Here is a 21345-nt window from a genome sequence, read left to right as displayed (position 1 = left end):
GGCTGCGTCGGTGGGGGTAGGAGTGGGAATTAATTCGATTGCCGGCGCCGGCGTTATCGGAAACTGGATATTTCGTCTGTTGTCGGCGACGGTTGCGCTCAGGAAACATTGTACGTGTATGTATTCTTCCCATATTATATTATTACACACACCATCGACGACGACAGTCGTTGTATATTATTGAAATCACGTTTATATTACAATAATCGTCTCCAAGCGTATACAGGTATACATTTTTTTCTGTACGCCGGCCAAAAACCCGCGGCAATCGTCACCCTGAAAAAAATGTAGGTACACAATACACATGTAGTATTGCAGTCTACACATCATAATATAAACAAAATAAAATTATAAAAGGTACGCTTTTATTTGCGTGAAAATCTATATTACATCTATTTCGATAGGTGCGTCACAAACCGATTTTATAATATTATATACTATATAGCCGCAGTGATCGTCACGATTTTACGATTATTATACGCGCACACCTCAACACATGCGCGACTCAGTGTTATGAATGGACAAGAGACCCGGTTTTTGTGTCGCGTGCGCGTATAATAATATAAATAAATAATATGTATATCTATACAGATCGGGTGAAAAATGTTTTTGGTCGGGTGTCGTCGTCACCGCCGCGGCACGCTGCTGCTGCAGGCGCCACAAGTCCACCTACGTCCCCCGCACTAATACATATGTGTGTATCTGTGTGTCCATTGTGTGTGTGAGTATGCATATACATTATACACTATATAGGTATAATATATTATATTCGAGATAGGAAACGGGTCTTGTGGTCGTCTCGTGGTCGTGCGCATATACGCATATAAAACGATAATATTTTATACGTACGTCGGTCTGGTTTAGGAAGTATGGTTAACCTATACTCGTGTATATAAATGTATACCTGTGTACCGGTACGCGTTATTATAATATGTATTTGATATACGATATATGTACCCGTAACATATAGTGTAATAATACTATTCCGGTCCGTTTCGTGATTTGCCGCCCCTATTTATTTCATACAGTTTTTTTTCTGTTTCACGATTGTCTATACTCATATACACCTTACACTATATCCTAAACATATTTTATACTTTATACACGAAATAGGTACTTAATACGGGTACCTACACGATGACAAATATCCACCGCGACTCACCGCGATGTACACAATATCGTAGGTACGTCAGTGACGTTTGATTATATATGCCTGTAATATATAGGTATAATATTATATAAAATATACTATCGTACATATAAATACACTAAATAAATTATGAACTGTATACTTCCGGTGTAGGCACCTATACTTTTACCATGTTGCAGCGAATAGCGATGATAAGCCACGATGCTGCGTGATGGTGTAGAATATAGATTATATAAGAATATAACATATTATATATGTACCTACCTATATACAGTTTGGGTAATAGGTATAGGTATATAATAATAGGTACCTACATTATGTTTTTATGTGCATGAGATAGTTTGCTGTTTATATTTTTTATTGAATGCATAGACAATAATATAGTATCAATACATAGGTCGGTTCTTTGAATCGGCTATAGATATTTATCTATTAATTTTCATAAATTTATATTATTATTTTTTGTACTTATATTTTATATAGGTCGCTAACGTGTGAAAATGCGTAAAAATATTTTTATTTGCCGCGTATTCCGAATAGTACCTACCTATAATACCTATTATTTTACATTTAATTCTAAAATTACGTAGAACATACAACATTATATACCTACTTACCAATTTATCAAACTTATGTTAAATTCTATGTTTATAAATATATAGGTACGTATACGCAAATTGTATACACATTACACATGTAGGTTTTATTAATTAAAAATTAAATTTTATAATTATTATGAATATTTTTTAAAAGGTTCCATATTATACTATATTTCATATATATACTATTATAGGTTTATACCTATAAAATTCCTAGAGTTTGACTGCGATTCATCATATTATTATTTTTTGTCAATCCAATATAGTATTATATTATACACTAAAATAATACCTCTTGAAGTTTTTACTGTATAGATATTGTTATAATTTCTATTTTCTATAGCTTGAGTAGTACTTAGCTTATAAATGTTTTAACAATTAATATTGTGTATTCTACGTACAAATAATATTATAATATTATAAGTACTGTAACTTATACCTATATGTGCAAAATACTTTTATTCTTAATACCTACGATTGAAAACTATATAACTATATGTATGTATCACGTATCTATATATTATATACAATATTACAATATTACAAGTAATTAGTTTACTATAATAAATTCGGAGGCATATGTATACCTAATATTAGCATAGTATCATAAAATAAGTATAAAGTCGCTAAGGTGATACTATAATAGTCATATGTACCTATTAGGTGCAAGCAAATCGTGCGATTCGTCTCGATGGTCGGCTACTGTTATTTTTTTTTCTGCATGAGTTTTATAATATCTGTATCACTTTATACAATTACACAGTCATAGGTACATAATATGTAGCAGTAGCACGAATTATTTTTAAGAAACATAATACACCGCTATTGCTGGCAGACGGAAAACTATGAGAAAAACGTAAAATGTTTGTATAAGCGCGGCGTCACTCATTTATGCGTATAAATGAAACACATTGGTTTAAAAATAATTGCCTATGATATTTACCTAGGTATCTTATTATTCTCAATAATAATTATATTTAATGGGTTTTATCAATAATATTGTACAGCATTGCCGTCACACAAAATAATATACTTATACTGCGGTATATTATAATAAGTAACATAGTTAGGAAGTATACTGAAAAAAAAAAACGTCGAACAGAATTTCTTGTTTCACTGAGGGCTTAAAAAAGCATAAAATGGTATTATAACAACTAATAAATATTACATGCATACGCGTAACGAAATGTATAGTGTATTGTCATATATTTTTGCATTTACCCTATAATAATCACTTTTTATACACAACGCAAGCGTCACTTCCGCCTATAATATTTCATGCAAATAAAAAAAAAATATGTTATAATAGGTATACCTTTATAAATACCTAATATAATATGTAGTATATAATATATTATCACGTTATATTGTGATCGAGGTGGCGGAAACGTCAAAATTCCAACAAAAACAGTTTATAAATACATGCTACCTAATCAATAAAACTCGGAACAAACTTTCTCGGATCATTTATAACGGGCTACTATGACGACGAAAAGTTTACACATGAAATCAAACTAATACTATTTATTTTCTATCTGCGGAAAAATTACGGACATATTTAATGTATAACCCACCTAATACCTATATATTTTAATATAGGTAATGTACGTGCCAATATATTTTATCATACCTATGTATAAACTATACGTATAATATAGGAATATATAATAGGTATATTGTTTTGGTAACCGCATACTACTGTTGACAGAACTTATCGTTGTTATGTAATTACCTATAATACACATTTTATTTTCGAACGATGACAATAATATTTTATGCTAGTTGCCCGTAGATCTACGCCTTAAACTCCGTTAAATATAACCTATATCCACAGATTTTTAGCACTGTTATTTGGGTAGTTTATACCAAATTTAAAATATAGGTTTAAAATTATATCCAATCGTATTAACCACTTTATTTTCTTTAAACAATGGCAACTCCGTAGGAACAAACAAAAAATAATTCATTTTTCGAGATCCAACAAATCCCCTATATTATATGAGCCTCCTTTTAAAATGCAAAATTAAAATAATTGGCTTCGATGTACACATCTTTGGGTATAGGGCTTCTTAGAATTTAGTGGTGCCAAATTTCAGAACCACAAGCGCGATCGACTTGGCTGTGTTCTGTGAAACGCTTTTACAGTTTCACACACGTAGGTACACAAACATTGCCTTTTATTATAATTAATATTATAGATAGGTACTGCAGTAGTGCAGTATTATCATTCATAGATATCATCACGCATAGGCTGTTTATGACCCAGCTGTACAACGAGACCTTTCAGGATTCCGGCATATTAAACATTAAAAAAATATCGTATAATAATATGTTTATTATGTCAAAGTAATAATAATAATAAACGAATACCCATAATTAAAAATAAGATATAATATAATAGTACTATAAGGTATATTATTATATTATATAGAAATGGAAATTATGTTACATTAATTTTTGTTAATATATTATGTATTATTATCATAGCGATTGCTAAATCACACATTGTGTACCTATAAAGCCAAGTCGTCCGATGGTTGGTATAAACAGTTGTTTGGAAAACAATTAATTATTCGTTTTTAATTAAAAGTGAATACAATAAATTATAATATTTTGTAATGCAGTAGGTATAATAGTACTATAGTGTATAGCCAAGATTTCTTCGGGACACTGGTATAATTTATTATTCTTTGTATGATCTCTATCATAGGTTTAGTATGCTGACACTGTGTGTAATATTATATAACGTTTTAAACTTTTGCAGAAACTTTCATACAAAAATAACATTTTAGTACATAACTAAGTTATACATTTGACGAAATACGTTCACTGAACACTGAAGCATGTACCTACCTAATGATGCACATGATAATACGTGTAGATTTTATAGTTTATTTTTATATTATACTATTATATGTATTATTGACTAGTACCTATATAGGTGTAGGTACATAATAATATACAAACTTCGTTTCCTTATAGTACGCATATCATGACTTTACTTGAAGCACGTACCTATTGCATATAATTAATTTTAACATATTTTATTACGCTGGCGCATGGATATTATTATTTGCCTATATATGTGATGTGTCCGGTGTCCGTACGCAAACAATTTAGTATTATGCAAGTATAAGTATATAAATAAATATTATAAATTATAATGTACAGTAACGTAAATTATTACTATAAATGTAATATAATAATATATTATTTAATATGTATTATACTATAATACTATATGTAATGTTATATTTATTTAGATTATAGATAGCTGGTTGTATAGGGGGTGTACAGTATAAGGTACCTTTTTTCCCCAGTATTATCGCCACAGAGAGGTGCAGGGGACTGCGTTAGCTTGCTTCCACCTCGTCCGCAACGTTTATAACCGTACCTACTGTAATTACAAATTTACGAATCATATACATATATTATTTACACATAGTAACTACTATTATTAGATACATTTGAAGGTCGGGTGATGGTAGACGAGACAATAGGGACTGGGAGCTTCGCGAGCCGACCGGAATCCACCACCCTCGATAAGCCTCGTACTCACATCCAATTTTCTCAAACCAGCCGTGATGGTATAGTACATTACTTATAGGATCAAAGACGGTATGTCTTTATACGCTGAATTCCACTGACATATAAATATATAAGACCTAAAGTAGTCCTAATAGTCTATAGCGGGTATATGTGCCTACATGTGCCTTCAAAAAGAAAAAATTATAATTTCAAATACGCAGTTTTAATAAAGGTAATAGGTATATAATATTATAATTATAAATATCCCATTTATCCAGATTGTTTGTTTCCCACAACACAAAATTATTTAGCATTTAATATATTCTAATTCTTTAGAGTTTTTTTAAATAAACCGATAACATATAAATTAATTGACCTTTATATGATATAATAGTATATAGGTACATAATACGTATATTTTATACAGTATTTAATACCTATATGGCTGTATATATATATATTACATTCAGGTATAATATGAGTGGATTATGGTTGTAATAATTTATCATTATTTTATATTTTATATTTACAAGTATCAGTAATACCTACAGTAGGTTTACAAAGCCATTTTTAAATATGTGATATTTTTGAATGGGTTAAGTGTGGGAGGATGAAGTTGATAATTGTGTTATCCATCATGATCAAAAGACTATCTATATAGCTATATAAATACTGCGAATAAAATAAGTAGTGTCCTTCAGCACCTCCAATTTGTTCATCAAAAGTGCGTCCTCAAGATGGTATCTTTGTCAATGATTATCACAAGTGGATATTAGTAGTATAAAGATATTATGTGATCTATATATGTTTATATATTGCAATATATGCATGCGATATTACCCCACTTCTCCAAAAGGAGACATATGAGTGGACTACACAACCAGAAGAGGGTCCTATATATATTCGTAAATTTGAAAACCAGATGACGCATTCGCATGACAGCACAGCTAGCTAGGGAATGGTGGTGGCCGTGGAACCGCTGCATATTATTTTTGCTCTGGTCCACGAATCGAACGAAAGATGACCGTGCGCGTCGTGGTCTGCATCAGCGTAACATCTGCGCAACTCTAGACCCTGCAGGCCCTTATTTATACCACAATATATATAAATGAAAAAAAAAAATGAATTTTATAATTAGGTAACATTAGGTATACGCCTATACGTTAAGTCGTTGTGTACCTATCTATAGGTAAAGCTTATTTAGGTGTATTACATAATACGTAAATACAGGAATATATTTAGTATATACACATTTTGTACGTGGAATTTTATCGGATTGAATGCATTTGTATACGTCTAATAAATTACCATTTACTACACATTACGCCTATTGGCCATACATTATCATAATTATTATTATTTTTATCGAATAATATTATAATATGTCTCGGCGTCCGTCCGTCCGGGCCGTGATTACCTACATGCATCTACATAATATACCTACATATACCTAGGTATACCGATATACATATATATTTATTATTATCATCATCATCATCATCAGTGGGGGGGGGGGGGGCTATATACCCGTATACCTATTATACGTGTGTACCTATACTTTTTTTTATTATTATTATTATTATTCTGTTGGAAACACGTCGATCTCGTGTAAGTACAAACATGGCGGCGGCACATCAAAGAGACGTTATCTGTTACCGAACGGGTTCCGAACGGACGTACAACGTTTCGACTCCGCCCCGGAGGGCTGTACCAATACGCAACCAATAGAACGACAACCGCAGCGCACTATACATACATATACGTTTGTGTGTGCGACAGTGTACGGCGTATAATGTAGTGCACGTGTGTTATATTTAATAACGTGACGTGTACCGCGCAGTGTGGTTATATTTTGCGTAGCGAGGACAATGACGACGAGACTGTATTATTATAAGAGAGTATATATTATTTTGATATACTTGCTATAGTGTCTACATTCATCTCTGATATAGGCCGAAAAAAATAATATATAGTGTTAAATAAATGTATATACATGATATTATTAAGTCATAACCACCGATATAGGTGCACTGCGTATAGGCGTTATAGGCACGCATTATAATAATAATATATGGGCTCGGCATATCGACTTTATCAGGTTAAAAAAGCGATTTTACAAAAAGTTCGATTGAATGTAAAATAAATTATACACGATTTCCGTGCATTCAAATCTGTATGTACACACAAAGTGTAGTGTAATAGGTAGGTGCCGCTGTATACTATATAATATAATCTTCAATAGTGTCAATGTAAACTGCAAAATAGTTCACCACTTTTTTGGATCATTTATTTATTATTTTTAAATAAAAATACAACAGTATATTTTGAACATACGAAATATATAACTGGTTTGAAATGATTATTTTTTGGAGGATTGACGCGTGTGTGATTTTTCCTTATTTAATTGTCCTATATCTAAACGACTAAATCTTTTTAAATTGGTTCATACCATTTGCATACAAAGACGAATAAGATGTCGATCATTTATTATACTATCGTAGAATTAAATTTAAAAATATAATAACCATTGTATGAATTAATTAACAATCATTGGATGTCAATATAATATTATACCTATACCCAATTTCAGTATAATATATAATTTTAATCGATTGGTTTATTTTTTACTTCAACATGTATTAAATGTGAGTACCCGGATTTTTTTATAACAATGAATAAATTGAATTTTGTTTCTTTTTGAACAATAAGGCGTATAAAAAATGTAGTTTGAATATCGCTATATATTCTTAATATTTTTAGTTCACTGTAGGCTTATGCCAGAAAAAGCAAATACCTCAACTAATGGCCTCTAACTAACTTGGCCCCCGAGTCATCCTTTCTACGTCACTACAGGTTAAACAACCTATTGAAATACCTCTGCACAGAATACATAATACCTACATATTTTATTATAGAAATGCAGCGGTTATCAAATGTAAATGTTAAATTATAGGTATATTATATAGATCTATCATTTATTTCTATATAGGTACTATATATAGGAATATGAGTACCTACCTATATTATATAACTGCTAGTGTTCAATAATATTGTAATGTATGTTCTATAGGTAGGTATTATAATATACATAAAAATGTACTTAATCATTATAGGAATGTATGTGTTCACGGATATGATCATCTATATACATATTATATGTAGGCTGTTTATTGGAATATAGACCAATATTGTGATAACAATACGTTTTCGTTTTCACATAGGTTCCTATAAAATATGTAGGTGTAAGTCTGTATTAACTTTTTTTTTTTAAAACAATAAAACATTGAGTCAGAACTCAGAATCCTAGTTTCCCCCCATTACTCTACGCGTCGTGTTTGCGCGTAAAAGACAACACGGTCAACGCATTTGTATATTATATAGTATGTACGTGATATATTACTGATAAACTAATATAGACACACACGCCAATACGTATCATTTAACCTATCTTAGTATCTTATATAGGTATACCTATAACTATAAAAGTAAAATGTAAATAATATTTATTTAAAAATATTTAAATATCAGATAATACCTATATAATATCTATGTATAATTAAATAATTCTATACAATGTTAAGCTTTAATATTAATTACCAGCTATTAATCTTTGAATTTCCTGCACCATGCGAAAATGTACATAATATATTAAGTACAATATATTATGCTGTAGACAGCTGGAACGAGCTATCATATAATACGATATAATATATATAAACATAATAAACGGATCTGGATTCATCGACGTAACAGCAGCGAATACCTCGTTCTGCATTCGTATTATTGTACTTAATACTATGTATAATATAATATATTATATTATAAAACTATAGTTGTTACTAGTTTATCTAAGAATTACGAATACATGCCCATCATGTCTCACGATCGTTTAGGTCATTGATAGAAATATTATATGTTCCTATATATATACATTTATATTTAATTGATGCAATGTGATTCTTTTAACAGCGTGCTCACTTTAGTTAACTCAAAAATTCAAAATCATTAATTTTTTGTCAACATTTTATTTTTGGAAAATTTAAGATACGTGTAAATTTTTGTTAAAAGAATCACCAGCTAAATATACATTTCCAACATTTGTACATAGACGTATTGATATAACACAGCATATTATTATAAACTTAAAATAAATTGTAAGTAACTATATATTATGTACCTAATAATATAGGTATAGCACGTGCAATTATACTGTATATATATATGTCTACCAAATAAATTATAGGTATAGATTATATTAGTACAGATTATAATAGTACAGATTATAATGTATATATAGATTATATTGGTACAAATTATATATAATATGTACCTACATAAAGTCTACCCGGTCTTATTATATGTTAACGTTTTTTGGCAATCGTGAATACCTATATTATGTTGAAAACAGTAAAAAAATACACGAAATATCGCAGGCTGCATACCTATATAATACTTCCTATATACATGTATAATACGCGTCTATATATAATAATATGCATTTTATGGCCGACGACAGGAGCCGATTTATTTGGAATTGCACTGCAATGTGGCGGATATACATAATATATTATACACGCTCGCGAGTCTCATTATACCTATACCGTATTTATATATATATATTTGATTGCGCAAATTGACATAAGCCGCGTATAGATTTTATTTAAAATCAGGTGTCTTGTTGTTAAATTTTTCAGAACGGCGGCGGCTGAGTCTGTGCGTGGGCTGCGGCGGTGCGATCAACGACCAATACATACTGAAGGTCGCTCCGGACTTGGAGTGGCACGCGGCTTGCCTCAAGTGTGCCGAGTGCCATCAATTTTTGGATGAACATTGTACCTGTTTCGTGAGGGACGGGAAAACCTATTGTAAATTAGATTATGTCAGGTAATAATAATCTCAATATATAATATTATAGTTATATGCTTATATAATATATTATACGTATACTATTACCATTTACCATGCACACATCATATTTTAATTTACAAATGATAAATAATAGTAATTAGTAAGTTTTTCAAATAAAGCGAATGTATTATACGAGAATATGAGCTGTATATAATATATACACAATCAATTCAATGTTAGGTTGAATCACAAGTTTGCTAAAAGCCTATAAAAGAGTTAACGGCTGTGTCCAAAATATATTATCTTATATATTGTGTTATTACATACCTATAAATTATATTATATTATTACTGCGGTGGTTATAAATATCGATTAAATGACCAACACATCATACATTTAATATATATACGAGTAGATTAAAGGTATATACATGAATGGTGACTGGCGTGCAATATATTATAATACGCGGAATCTTTACATATCTGGTGGACATAAGCGATTACATTAAAATTGTATGCGATTCCCATTAATTTAGTAACTCATAAGTTGGTTGACTTATATATAGGTATACTTAAAATAATTGACGAGTAGGTATATATGAATAATAATATATTAATAAAAGTTAAAACACATAACTATATATATATATATATATAAATTAACGATTATCACGTAGGTATATTACGTTTGATGTATATCTAATGCTGAAAAATCGTTTAAAAATAAATCTTGTCTGGGAGGGTGAGGTGTACTGGGATCCTCAGCTTTTCCTTGGATCCATTCCCGGATGAAATATGCTTTATTATATTTATAGGTACCTAATACATTTTAGTATATACTGCTTGTTCGTATGACGTTTGTAACTAGCATACTATATTATAATATATATATTTGCGTCATGGTAATATATTATATCGCCTTTATCCGTTGATTATATATATATTATATTAAACGCGTTTCGGATACTATTTTTACGGAGTATAAAACGCATTACGCACGCAGTTAAATTTTCAACTGTTGTATTTTTTTATATTATTATTATTTTATTATGACTATTATTTTTACATCTAATGCTGGGAGTTATTTTGTATCACGAGTTTATATTATATTTGCTTTCGGAAACATAAATTTTAATATTTTTCGTATATCACGTGCCTCTTTTGGCAGAATGTTTATAGCGCGTAAACTCGTCGTTAGTATGCGGTGCAGACAGTATGAAAACGAAAGAATTTTTATATTTTGGTTCGAAAAATAAACAAAAGTATTATAATAATAATAAATTATGTGTGCGTCACTCGTTATATACAAACTAGTAAACCATGTTCTATGACAACGTCCGTATTGTATTTAATATTTTTTGGTTGGTTTATAATTTATATAACCCAATAACTTGTCAGTTGTCAATAACAATCAGTCGTCACGATGACTGCAGACTATAATATAATGTGTATAGCTGTATAGGTCAACGTCGATACATATTTAATTTTTTAGCCTACTATAACAACTATATTATAATGTTATTTGTTGTAATAGGTAAATTAATACTGTAAATATAATATATACAGGATGATTTACCAATGTTACTCATCCTCTTAGTCTCTACTCTCGTGTTTTTCTATAAATATGCATTTAATTAAATTCTGATTTTTAAAAATTTAAAGAACCTCCTTCTATATATCCTAATTTCAAAAACCTACTTTGATTTTTGTAACAATTAATAAATGACCCGTGCACTCACTTTTTACTTTTAATTGTTAAACAGATACATTTTAACGAGTAGTTAGATGGCAGATTTTTGAAAATGTATATAGGCATAAGTACTAATGACTATTGTCCATGATTAGAGGCTTAAACTATATGGGAACTGTATGATAATTTTAAAATTAAAATAATTACTTAGGTAGGTCCCTATAATATTAATATATTAGAATTTCGTAATAATATTGTATTGAATTTATTAAGTACTATAGATAACACAATGAATCACCTTATATCTTATACACAGATACATAGACCATGTACGAGATTTTAAATGTAATTAAAAAATATGCACAAATTTCCTTAGGACTCGCTGGGAGTGTTCTTTGCTTCGTTTTTCAACCCCTATATTATATTTTATTTGAACTAGCCTATATAGGTTGCTAAGGGGTGGCTCACACAGGTATTACGTTTTGGCTAGCAACAATAGAATTTTTTTTCATTTAGGTATATACCTAATTATAAAGGGTTGTCGTTAGTTATAGAAATAAAACATATAGCTGACCTGCCATGCGTTGCTATAGGAATTTTTTTTAAATTAATTTAAATTATATTAAATTAATTATTTGTGCAAAGGCACAACAAAAAGCATTGTTTTATGTGTAGCATATAGACTCAAAAACTACTAGGCCAGTTTTTACGAAAGTATCAGTGATTGTTCTTAGAGGTAGGAAAATTTAGAGAGTAATTCGAACCACGTTTGAAAATATACCAATAATACTTCCATATATTACAGGCGTATTGCCCATCTCACCACCACAGTCAGATTAGTTCACAAATCGATATAGGTACACCGATGGCGATCTGTCCGTGAGCTGAGGTACGCTAAAACCAAAATACACCGATATTAGCGTAAATTATATAGCTAACATTCGTGAACGTATTACAATCAAAGTTTTCAGAAATTGTTAAATTTCAATCGATAACATAAAGTCTGGTTTTGTTAATGTATATTAGATATTGAAACGTTACAGTATAAAAAAAACATAAAAAACATATACCTATAACACTTACGTACAGGCGTGAAGCACTATTTTTACCTATACGGCTAAACATCTTACAAATATGATATATAATAATATGTAGGTGTATATATATAGCTGGACAGCGGTGCATGTTTTATCTTACGACAAACCGAATACGTATAGTCCGTTATATATAAAACAAGCCCGCATATTTTTTTGCTAATTTCTGTGAACATAGTCATTTGATATTTTTGATATAATATGACATATATAATAATATATTTATATATATATGTGTCATATTTTTTTTAATGATTACTTTATGTGCATTTTGTGACGGACGTCAAATGCATCTGCACGCCTCTTGTTTTCGAATGTCTGCCGATGTTTACACGGTACTCATACCCAATTCTCCCTTTGAGTAAATAAATCGGCTCTGGGGCCTTCCATGACAGATGACATTGTGTCAATATAGGCACACACATTCTATTATTTCCTGCAGCTAGGGTCATACGAATGCCGCCAAAGTTATGTGTATATATGCGGTGCATGTTTTTTTTATACGTATGATGTGTATAGAGCCGTATATAGGGTAACGTCGACACTCGACATAATGGTAATAATAATAATAATAATAATAATAATAATATAATATACGACAATCGAAAAACCTCATACAGACATATTCCGCTATAGTCCTGCTCATATTTATATATCGATAAATCATTTTAAATAATCTGCTTAATATCGATCATTACGCTTTACAGTGTAAAGTTGCACTATTATAATTTTACGCGTAATAATATAATGTAGGTACCCACATATTCAAATCTAAAATATTGTGTTTATCCCATCACCAGTCATCAGCAAGCAGTCGTATTTTATGTTTGAAACAGTAATCACTACTAACGAGGAGTATAATATAATAATATAATTTAGGTACATAATTTTATAGGAGGTATGTTCTTATTAATATTATATAAAAATTTGTTGAAATAGTGGAAATGATACATTTATATAGGTACCTACAACTTTTGGGGCCAGAGGGGAAGTATGGGGCCAGAGGGGAAGTATGGGGCCAGAGGGGAAGTAATGCTAACGCGGTTCCCCCTCTGGCTCTCGATACCACAAAAAAAAAAAAAAAGGTACCTACAACTGTAGTTTTTATTTTATTTTCAAACTTTGCATACTAATAAAATTATACTTAGGTATTTCTATTTCTCTACATTACTAAATTGTGATCTATGAATTGTATAATTGGCTTGTAATAATCAAATTGAAATACCACTATAATGATCAGTGAATTTTTTTAATTTTATATTATGTCGATTTTTTTCACTCGGGTAATATATAATCTTTTTTTTCATCATAATAAAAAAACTAATTTGTCTACTCTATATGTAACGATTTAATTTTAATTGTTAACGACCGTTTGTACGCAGTTTGCTGACTGATTTCTCACATAAAAACAAAATAAAGTACTTATCGAAATTATTTATAAAGCATTTTGCAAGATACCGTAAATTCATTGTTATAATAAGTACATAGTAGGTACAGAGTACAGGACGTGGCTAATACTTGACAGCCTGTTAAACCTATATCTGACTATCCAGTATTTACATACAATATCATAATATAAAAAATATTATTATATTATATCATTTATATCCCAATATTGTCTTTACGTTTATCATTTGAAAACAGTGATTAGTTATAAATTATGTAGTTATGTAATTATTTGATTTAAGTTAAAAATATAACTTTGTACTTCTATAGTATAGTTACCATTTATTTCATTGTAAATCTAGATTACTATTGATATAAAACTTCAATAATTAGGAATATTTATATATTATATAACTTTCAGTATGATGTGTAGGTACAATGTACAATGCACATACCTATAATATAATAATATTATATTATATCATAGTATGTTTAGTATTTTATGCTGTTCAAGAGAACGTCACACTCGCATGCGTGTTGTCTCCGTCTTATAAATGAACAAAATAGCAAAAAAAGTTTTGCACGGGACAATTGTACTCCCTCTGTATTTATATAGTAGAATAACCAAAATTCCACAACGCATAGGGAAGAACTTTATCTGTGTCGTAGTGTTTTAATTTTTTTGAATAGCAGTATAGCACCAACCAATAGTTTTTAATAATTAAATTAAAAAAACAAAAAAAAAACTGATGTTCTCAAACTAATAACTTTAAATATATTTATGTTATCCAAATAATAAAAACGGTACGACACAGATAAGGTGTTTGGTAATTCTACTATAAATACAGAGGGAGTAAAATAAAATTGTCCAGCACAAAACTGTTTAGCACACTTGCGGGTGTGTGACGTCCTCTTAAACAGCATAAAATACTAAACATATTATATATAATATATAAGTTTATTATATTAATATAGGCATACTGCATTGTACATTGTACACAGCATACTTCAAAAATTCAAGTTATATAATATATAAATATTCCTAATAATTTAAGTCTTTTATCAACACGTCCTCTTAATGTATTTTATATAGTGTTAAAAGTTAGTATTTAGAAATTTTTAAGATATAGATTTTAATGATTAACCGACTCACATTAAACGCTATGAAATCTCTATCAATATTTAACTGCAGGGGGCCGTTTTAAGAGCGGGACTAAAAAGTCATTTTCCCCATAGAACCTCAGTTTGTAGTAAATTTTTAGGACATCCACTAATCTCAATAAAGTCGGCTGCAATTAGATACCTACAATACATGAAAACGATACACATCTCTAAATTATAAGCATTAAAGCACGGTTATATAACTTGATATACCACAACAGTATATCTATTTTTTAATTTATTTGTAATAATGACGTTTATTCAGTGTGATCCTAAAATATTTTAATTTATAAATTTATGGGTAAATAAAAATATATTGGTCTAATAGAATTTTTGGCATGGTTAGAAAAATGTGTTTAGGGTAGGGGGGTGATTGTATAAATTATTTTTTTTCCATCATACACTAGGTATACAAATACAACATATACTAATAGAACAACCTTTTCTGATTTAAGGGAATACTTATATTATATGCCTGCTTCAGCTTATTATTAGTATGGTATCACTATAAATTGGTTAGGTTAGGTATTTTTTAAATTTTAATTGTTCCTTGTGCTGTTTATAATTTAACAATAATCAATATTATTATAATTCATTATTACAATATTACAATATTACATAATAACTTTGTCATAAAAATTTCTGAAAATTAAATCATTTATTACGTCAGAAATAATCAAGAATAATGATTATAGCCAATAGCCGCCATTAATTGCGTACAGTAAGTAAACAAGTAATACACAATTATTATATCATAGGTTATAGTATTTATTTCTTAATATAAAGTAAACATATAGTTAACTTTGTATAAACATGGGTATCAATTATATTATATCATAATTGACACACCGAATACTATAGTTTTTTGTACCAAAACTGATTGTACAGGACACAGAATATATCATAATATGAATTCTATATTTCTATATATTTTTATATAGAATATATTGACGTATAATAAATAATCACATTTAAGGGATTTCTATGAACTGTTTATACATATAACAAAGGTCCTTAAACACGTATTCGTTGTGAGCTACTAACCGTTTATATTACGGAACGCGAGGTTACAATTTTCTAACGCTGGTACAGTATATTTTGTTATTTTCTGCGCCGCCTGGATGAAAATTATTCTACACCTGCTACAGTACCTTTATAATTTCAATGAGACGCGTTAGACACTAAAATAAATTATTGAATGCAACACATTTTTTGCCACAATTATAAATGTTGGTGCTCGGCATTCGGCGTCTCACCGTTCCGTTGATAGATCTTTGAATAACCCGTTTCGTATATAAATAATTGCAGCACTGCAGGTGCATCATATTGCGACGCAAACGTGGTTTTCGAATTTCTTTTTCTGATCTGGTCACTGCAAATAATTGTATCTAGGTATACATTACTATATTACTAATTACTAAATATTTGACCGATATTATTAGTATGCATGGGTATTTTATATAATTAAAGACAAGTGATGACGACTATGCGGCGCTAAAAAGATGCACGTTAACGAAACTTAGGTATACTGCGGTCCGTCTCGGTGTTTATTTTTTCTAGGTCTTTGTGTGTACGTGTATAATACGCAGTGTACACTGTGCATAGGTAATTAAATATTTTTATACGAACAAAACCGAACTGCGCTTCTGTGTTACACTTTATCAGATTATGTATATTATGTGACGGAGTGCATTATTATACTGTGTATTTGTGTACAGTATAATAAGGAATCCATTAATCCTGACATAGTAAGTGTATAATATATAGGATCGTGTAAAACGATTTATTTTTTTCGCACTCGTACGCGCGTGTTTGTTTACCAAGTCGACCGTGAATACAGTAGTCGCGATCACGGTATACGTATAATACTCAATACAACACACCTTTAGATGATCCGGATCGCGTTGGTTTTACTTAAACCCGACTGCGGCAGTGGCAGTGTGGCACACGTGTTTTCGGTTTCCGAAACGGTACTTATTAAAATATGTACGTTTAGTGTTTGTAGTTTTTTTTGTCCTCGACGATCTATATATGCACGTGTATAATTCGAAAACGCTAATTGTGGATTGACATGTTGTTTATGTAATATTTTAAAAATATTATATAAATCTCGTTGGGTGGCCGAAAAGAGATCCGATGTGTCTCGGCTTCCGCGTGTTTCTTGTCGTACGTATGCTCGTCGCACTTGTCAATACAACGAGCGCAGCGCGACAGCGGTTAAACCTTTTTAAAATTTTTTTTTTTATCAAACCTGTCAGCTATTTTTCGAAAAAAATATCTCTCTCGCACGAAGCGACGACGGCAACTGGCAAGTCGTGCAAAAGATTATTATAATAAGTCCGTCTGAAATACGCGCGCTATATCTTTAGGTCGTATTTAGTTGTCAAACGTTTACATCAACTAAATTATAATAACTCGCTGCAGGAGATCTTGCAGAGAACTCGTCACAGACAACAATGTTAAACAAGAAGATTAATATTCATGTTTATTGCAATGTCGCAGCGCATACCTACACTTAGTTAAATTTTGCAGTATACCTATATGTTTTCATTTCTGCAGGTGTTGTACAACATTGAATCGAAATGTCAAATTTTAGATTCGTGGGTGGGTGTAGTGGTACAGTGCAATAATTTTAATAAATATCTAAAACATATATTATAATATTGCACATGGCAGTGTAGATTGTAGAAATAGAGTATACAACGCTGCTGCAGTCAATGAACAGCGATATTTGTTTTATAATAAACCCGGTTATAATATGATATTATAAGCCTCGTGTTATACGTATAAGATTTAATAGTATACACAGTTATATCGGGTTTCTAAAAATTTGATGTTTTTGGCGGTATCGATCATGTCTTACCATGTTCAATTATATAACTAGTCACGGAACTCTTTTGACGATTTTCTGACTTGGTTTGACGACGGATGTTTCAAGATGCCGGTTTGTTCGTTAATCGAGTTAATTTCAAATTCGTCAATCACGATCGGCTGGCATGGTAATTATTATTCTGCACTGGGAAAAGTTTCGGCGAGTGCGAACTTTGTCGAAACAAATACATAATAATGTTACGCGACAGGACGAGCGTGCATATAATTTATTGCATGTATACTGCCATACATGGATATTATATGCCCGTATTTTTATGTACCTTTTGCAGACGGTTAAAATTAAATTCTTATTGAATTTCTCTCGTCTCATCGCCGTAATAACGGTTTTGTTGTTTCAGATTATTTGGCACCAAATGTGATAAGTGCAACCTGAGCTTCGACCGAACCGAACTCGTAATGAGGGCCAAGACTAAAGTTTATCACATGGAGTGCTTCAGGTGCAACGCGTGCAGCAGGCAGCTCATACCCGGCGACGAGTTCGCGTTGCGCGACGACACGCTGCTGTGCAAACAGGACCACGACCATCATCCGGGCGTGAACGGTGGCGGAGGCGGAGGCGGCGGTGGCGGCGGTGGCGGCGGCGGCGGCGGCGGCGGTGGTGGCGCCAAGAGTAAAATAGCCGCTCAGCTACAGCAGAGTAACGAGAATAACAACAACAACACTGCGCTGGCCGACCACAACACTAGCAGCACCAACTCGTTGCACCACAACGAAGGGTCGAATTCCGGTAAGTACCTACCTATATTTGCACGCGCGTCCGTACCGCGACTTCGCCACTTCGCATCGCCGCAATATTTAAGTTATATTTTCGAGGAGTTCGAAATCGTGAAACATTTCAATGGAGTGTCGGAAAGAGGAGAGATCTATAGGTATTTTGCGGAAAGACGTAAACTGTAATAGGACATAATATACATATATGGGTACTAGCGGTATCGGATATATATGTATCCAAATCGAAATCCTAAACTTGATTTTCCACAAGGCTGTTCCGTTCTCGTTCCGTCTAAAAACAATATAGTTCAATAACACATATACACATTAAAACCGCGTTACGCGTACGTATATGTATTTTCAATTACATGACGCCGCAAGCGTGTGCGCTCAACGCCGAGGCATCAGAGTTACGTCTTTATGAAACGACGCCCTTGTGTTTTATATTGTGTCATAATATATATATATATATAAATTTATCTAACACACTATGTAATACACTATACACATGTATATGTGCTGCTCGGCTAAATGTATATATAGGTATATGGATGTATACCGGTAACCTACGTGGCGCAAACATAATATATATACTTTGGCGAAAGTGTAAAGGGTGGAATACCGACGAGCGGTGGCGAGTGTTGATCGCGGGGACAGTGTGTATACATATATATATATAAATGTATATAAATGTATATAAATGTATATAAATGTATATGCTATGACGAGTCATTAGCCTAATGGAAACACCGTATACGTGCGTCACTGCAGGACATCGTCCACCCCAATCACAGCGCTTTTATATGAATGTATATAATATACCGTTTCATGTGCCGTTGGCGCAATAAACACATATCCGCCTCGTTCCCTGCAGCTCCTTCCGTATCGGTCTACACTTTTATGTATACGATATTATTTTTATACAACGTGCGTACAGTCCAACGATCGAAATGTCTTTCTTTTCACTCTCGTCGGAACCACGCAAACTGCAGCAGACCCGAATACGCACCGTACTTTTTTAGCATGTTTATTCGAAATAAGTGAACGCCATGCACACAGTAAAATATTATACTGTATTTTATTTGTAGATAGAGAGACGAATCCGCGCATGGATACTGTTCATAATATGTATCTTGAGGTATATTAATGTAGTATACACTGTAACGGTTATATACAGAGAAGGTATTATTTTGTGACTTGTGAGGCATTCGTTCCTTTGCAGAGGTCTTAAAAATATGGAATAATTCGCTAAATTCTATTTTAGCAATTTTTAATTTTTAATTGAGTAGACGCGTCAGACTATAGACAATATATAGTGCTCGTCCTTGACAGTTTTTAAGTTGACTATATACCACTACATAATAATAATAATAATTTAATTATATATAGGTACATCACATTATGATTATATATTTATACATATAATATGTACCTAAGGCAACAGTATTGAGTATACATACATATAGGCTGTAGTCTTTATAGGATGACCTATTAGACGTACATAAGAACTTACTTATTTCACTTAGTCTTTTTATTGTAACACGTTATATACACCGTATATCTGTAGTAGGATAGCATAATATGATATATCATGTAATTTGTTGTAACTTTTGGGTATATTTATTAATTTTAGTTTTAATATTGGTATTTTCAAATTTTCCCATCCTACCAAAGATATATGGTCTAAGCTTTCATACTTAGATGGTGGGATAACCATACATATAGGTTCTGACTTTAGCACAATGTACTGCAACTGAAATTTATAGCCTTAGGTATAGGTATTGCGACGGTTTATATGGGAGATCAGTCGTTGTGGCATAGTAATAATATTACAATATTAGTAGTATTCGTATGTATTTTTTATGTACGGGTGCACATTCAAGTATACATGTACAGCACTATCGATTACGCGTCAACGAGAACTTGACGAAAAAAACAAACACTATATAGTGTATACATATATGCGCTCTGTAGAAAGCGGGGGGAAATACGTCGAGCTGCTCGCGGGGGAGGTAAGTTTAATCACGTTAAAAGCGTTTTCGGATGGTTCTTAAGGGGTGGCGGACAGAAGTCGTTTTTGTATCTACCGCCACGCCAACAACCTCCCTCACACCCATCCCCATGATCCCCGTATGTTTCTCCGGTCCTGTGTCGGCCAACACACGCGTAGGCCCGCTAAACGAACCCTATTTACGCCAAACAAACCCTATTCAACTCCGTGTCCGGGACAATATTCACCACGATGCGTTTATGGCCGTTAACTTCGCTTTTCTACGCCACACAAGCA

General features: G+C 31.6%; 1 protein-coding gene across 3 annotated transcripts in view; it reads left to right on the top strand.

The window, feature by feature from the left end:
• LOC132939122 (insulin gene enhancer protein isl-1-like) overlaps positions 1 to 21345 on the top strand; it is a 53714-nt gene that overhangs the window by 20776 nt on the left and 11593 nt on the right. For 2 of the 3 annotated variants that reach the window (XM_061006144.1, XM_061006146.1), the window contains exons 3-4: positions 9948 to 10161; positions 18686 to 19074. In XM_061006144.1, coding sequence (XP_060862127.1) covers positions 9948 to 10161; positions 18686 to 19074 — 603 coding nt within the window. The remainder of the gene's footprint in view (positions 1 to 9947; positions 10162 to 18685; positions 19075 to 21345) is intronic. The other variant, XM_061006145.1, reaches the window with a different exon arrangement.

Source organism: Metopolophium dirhodum, chromosome 2 (genome assembly GCF_019925205.1).
Source record: "Metopolophium dirhodum isolate CAU chromosome 2, ASM1992520v1, whole genome shotgun sequence".
Classification (NCBI taxonomy): domain Eukaryota; kingdom Metazoa; phylum Arthropoda; class Insecta; order Hemiptera; family Aphididae; genus Metopolophium; species Metopolophium dirhodum.
Note: the sequence above shows the minus strand (reverse complement) of the source record. Positions and strands in the feature narration are given on the sequence as shown.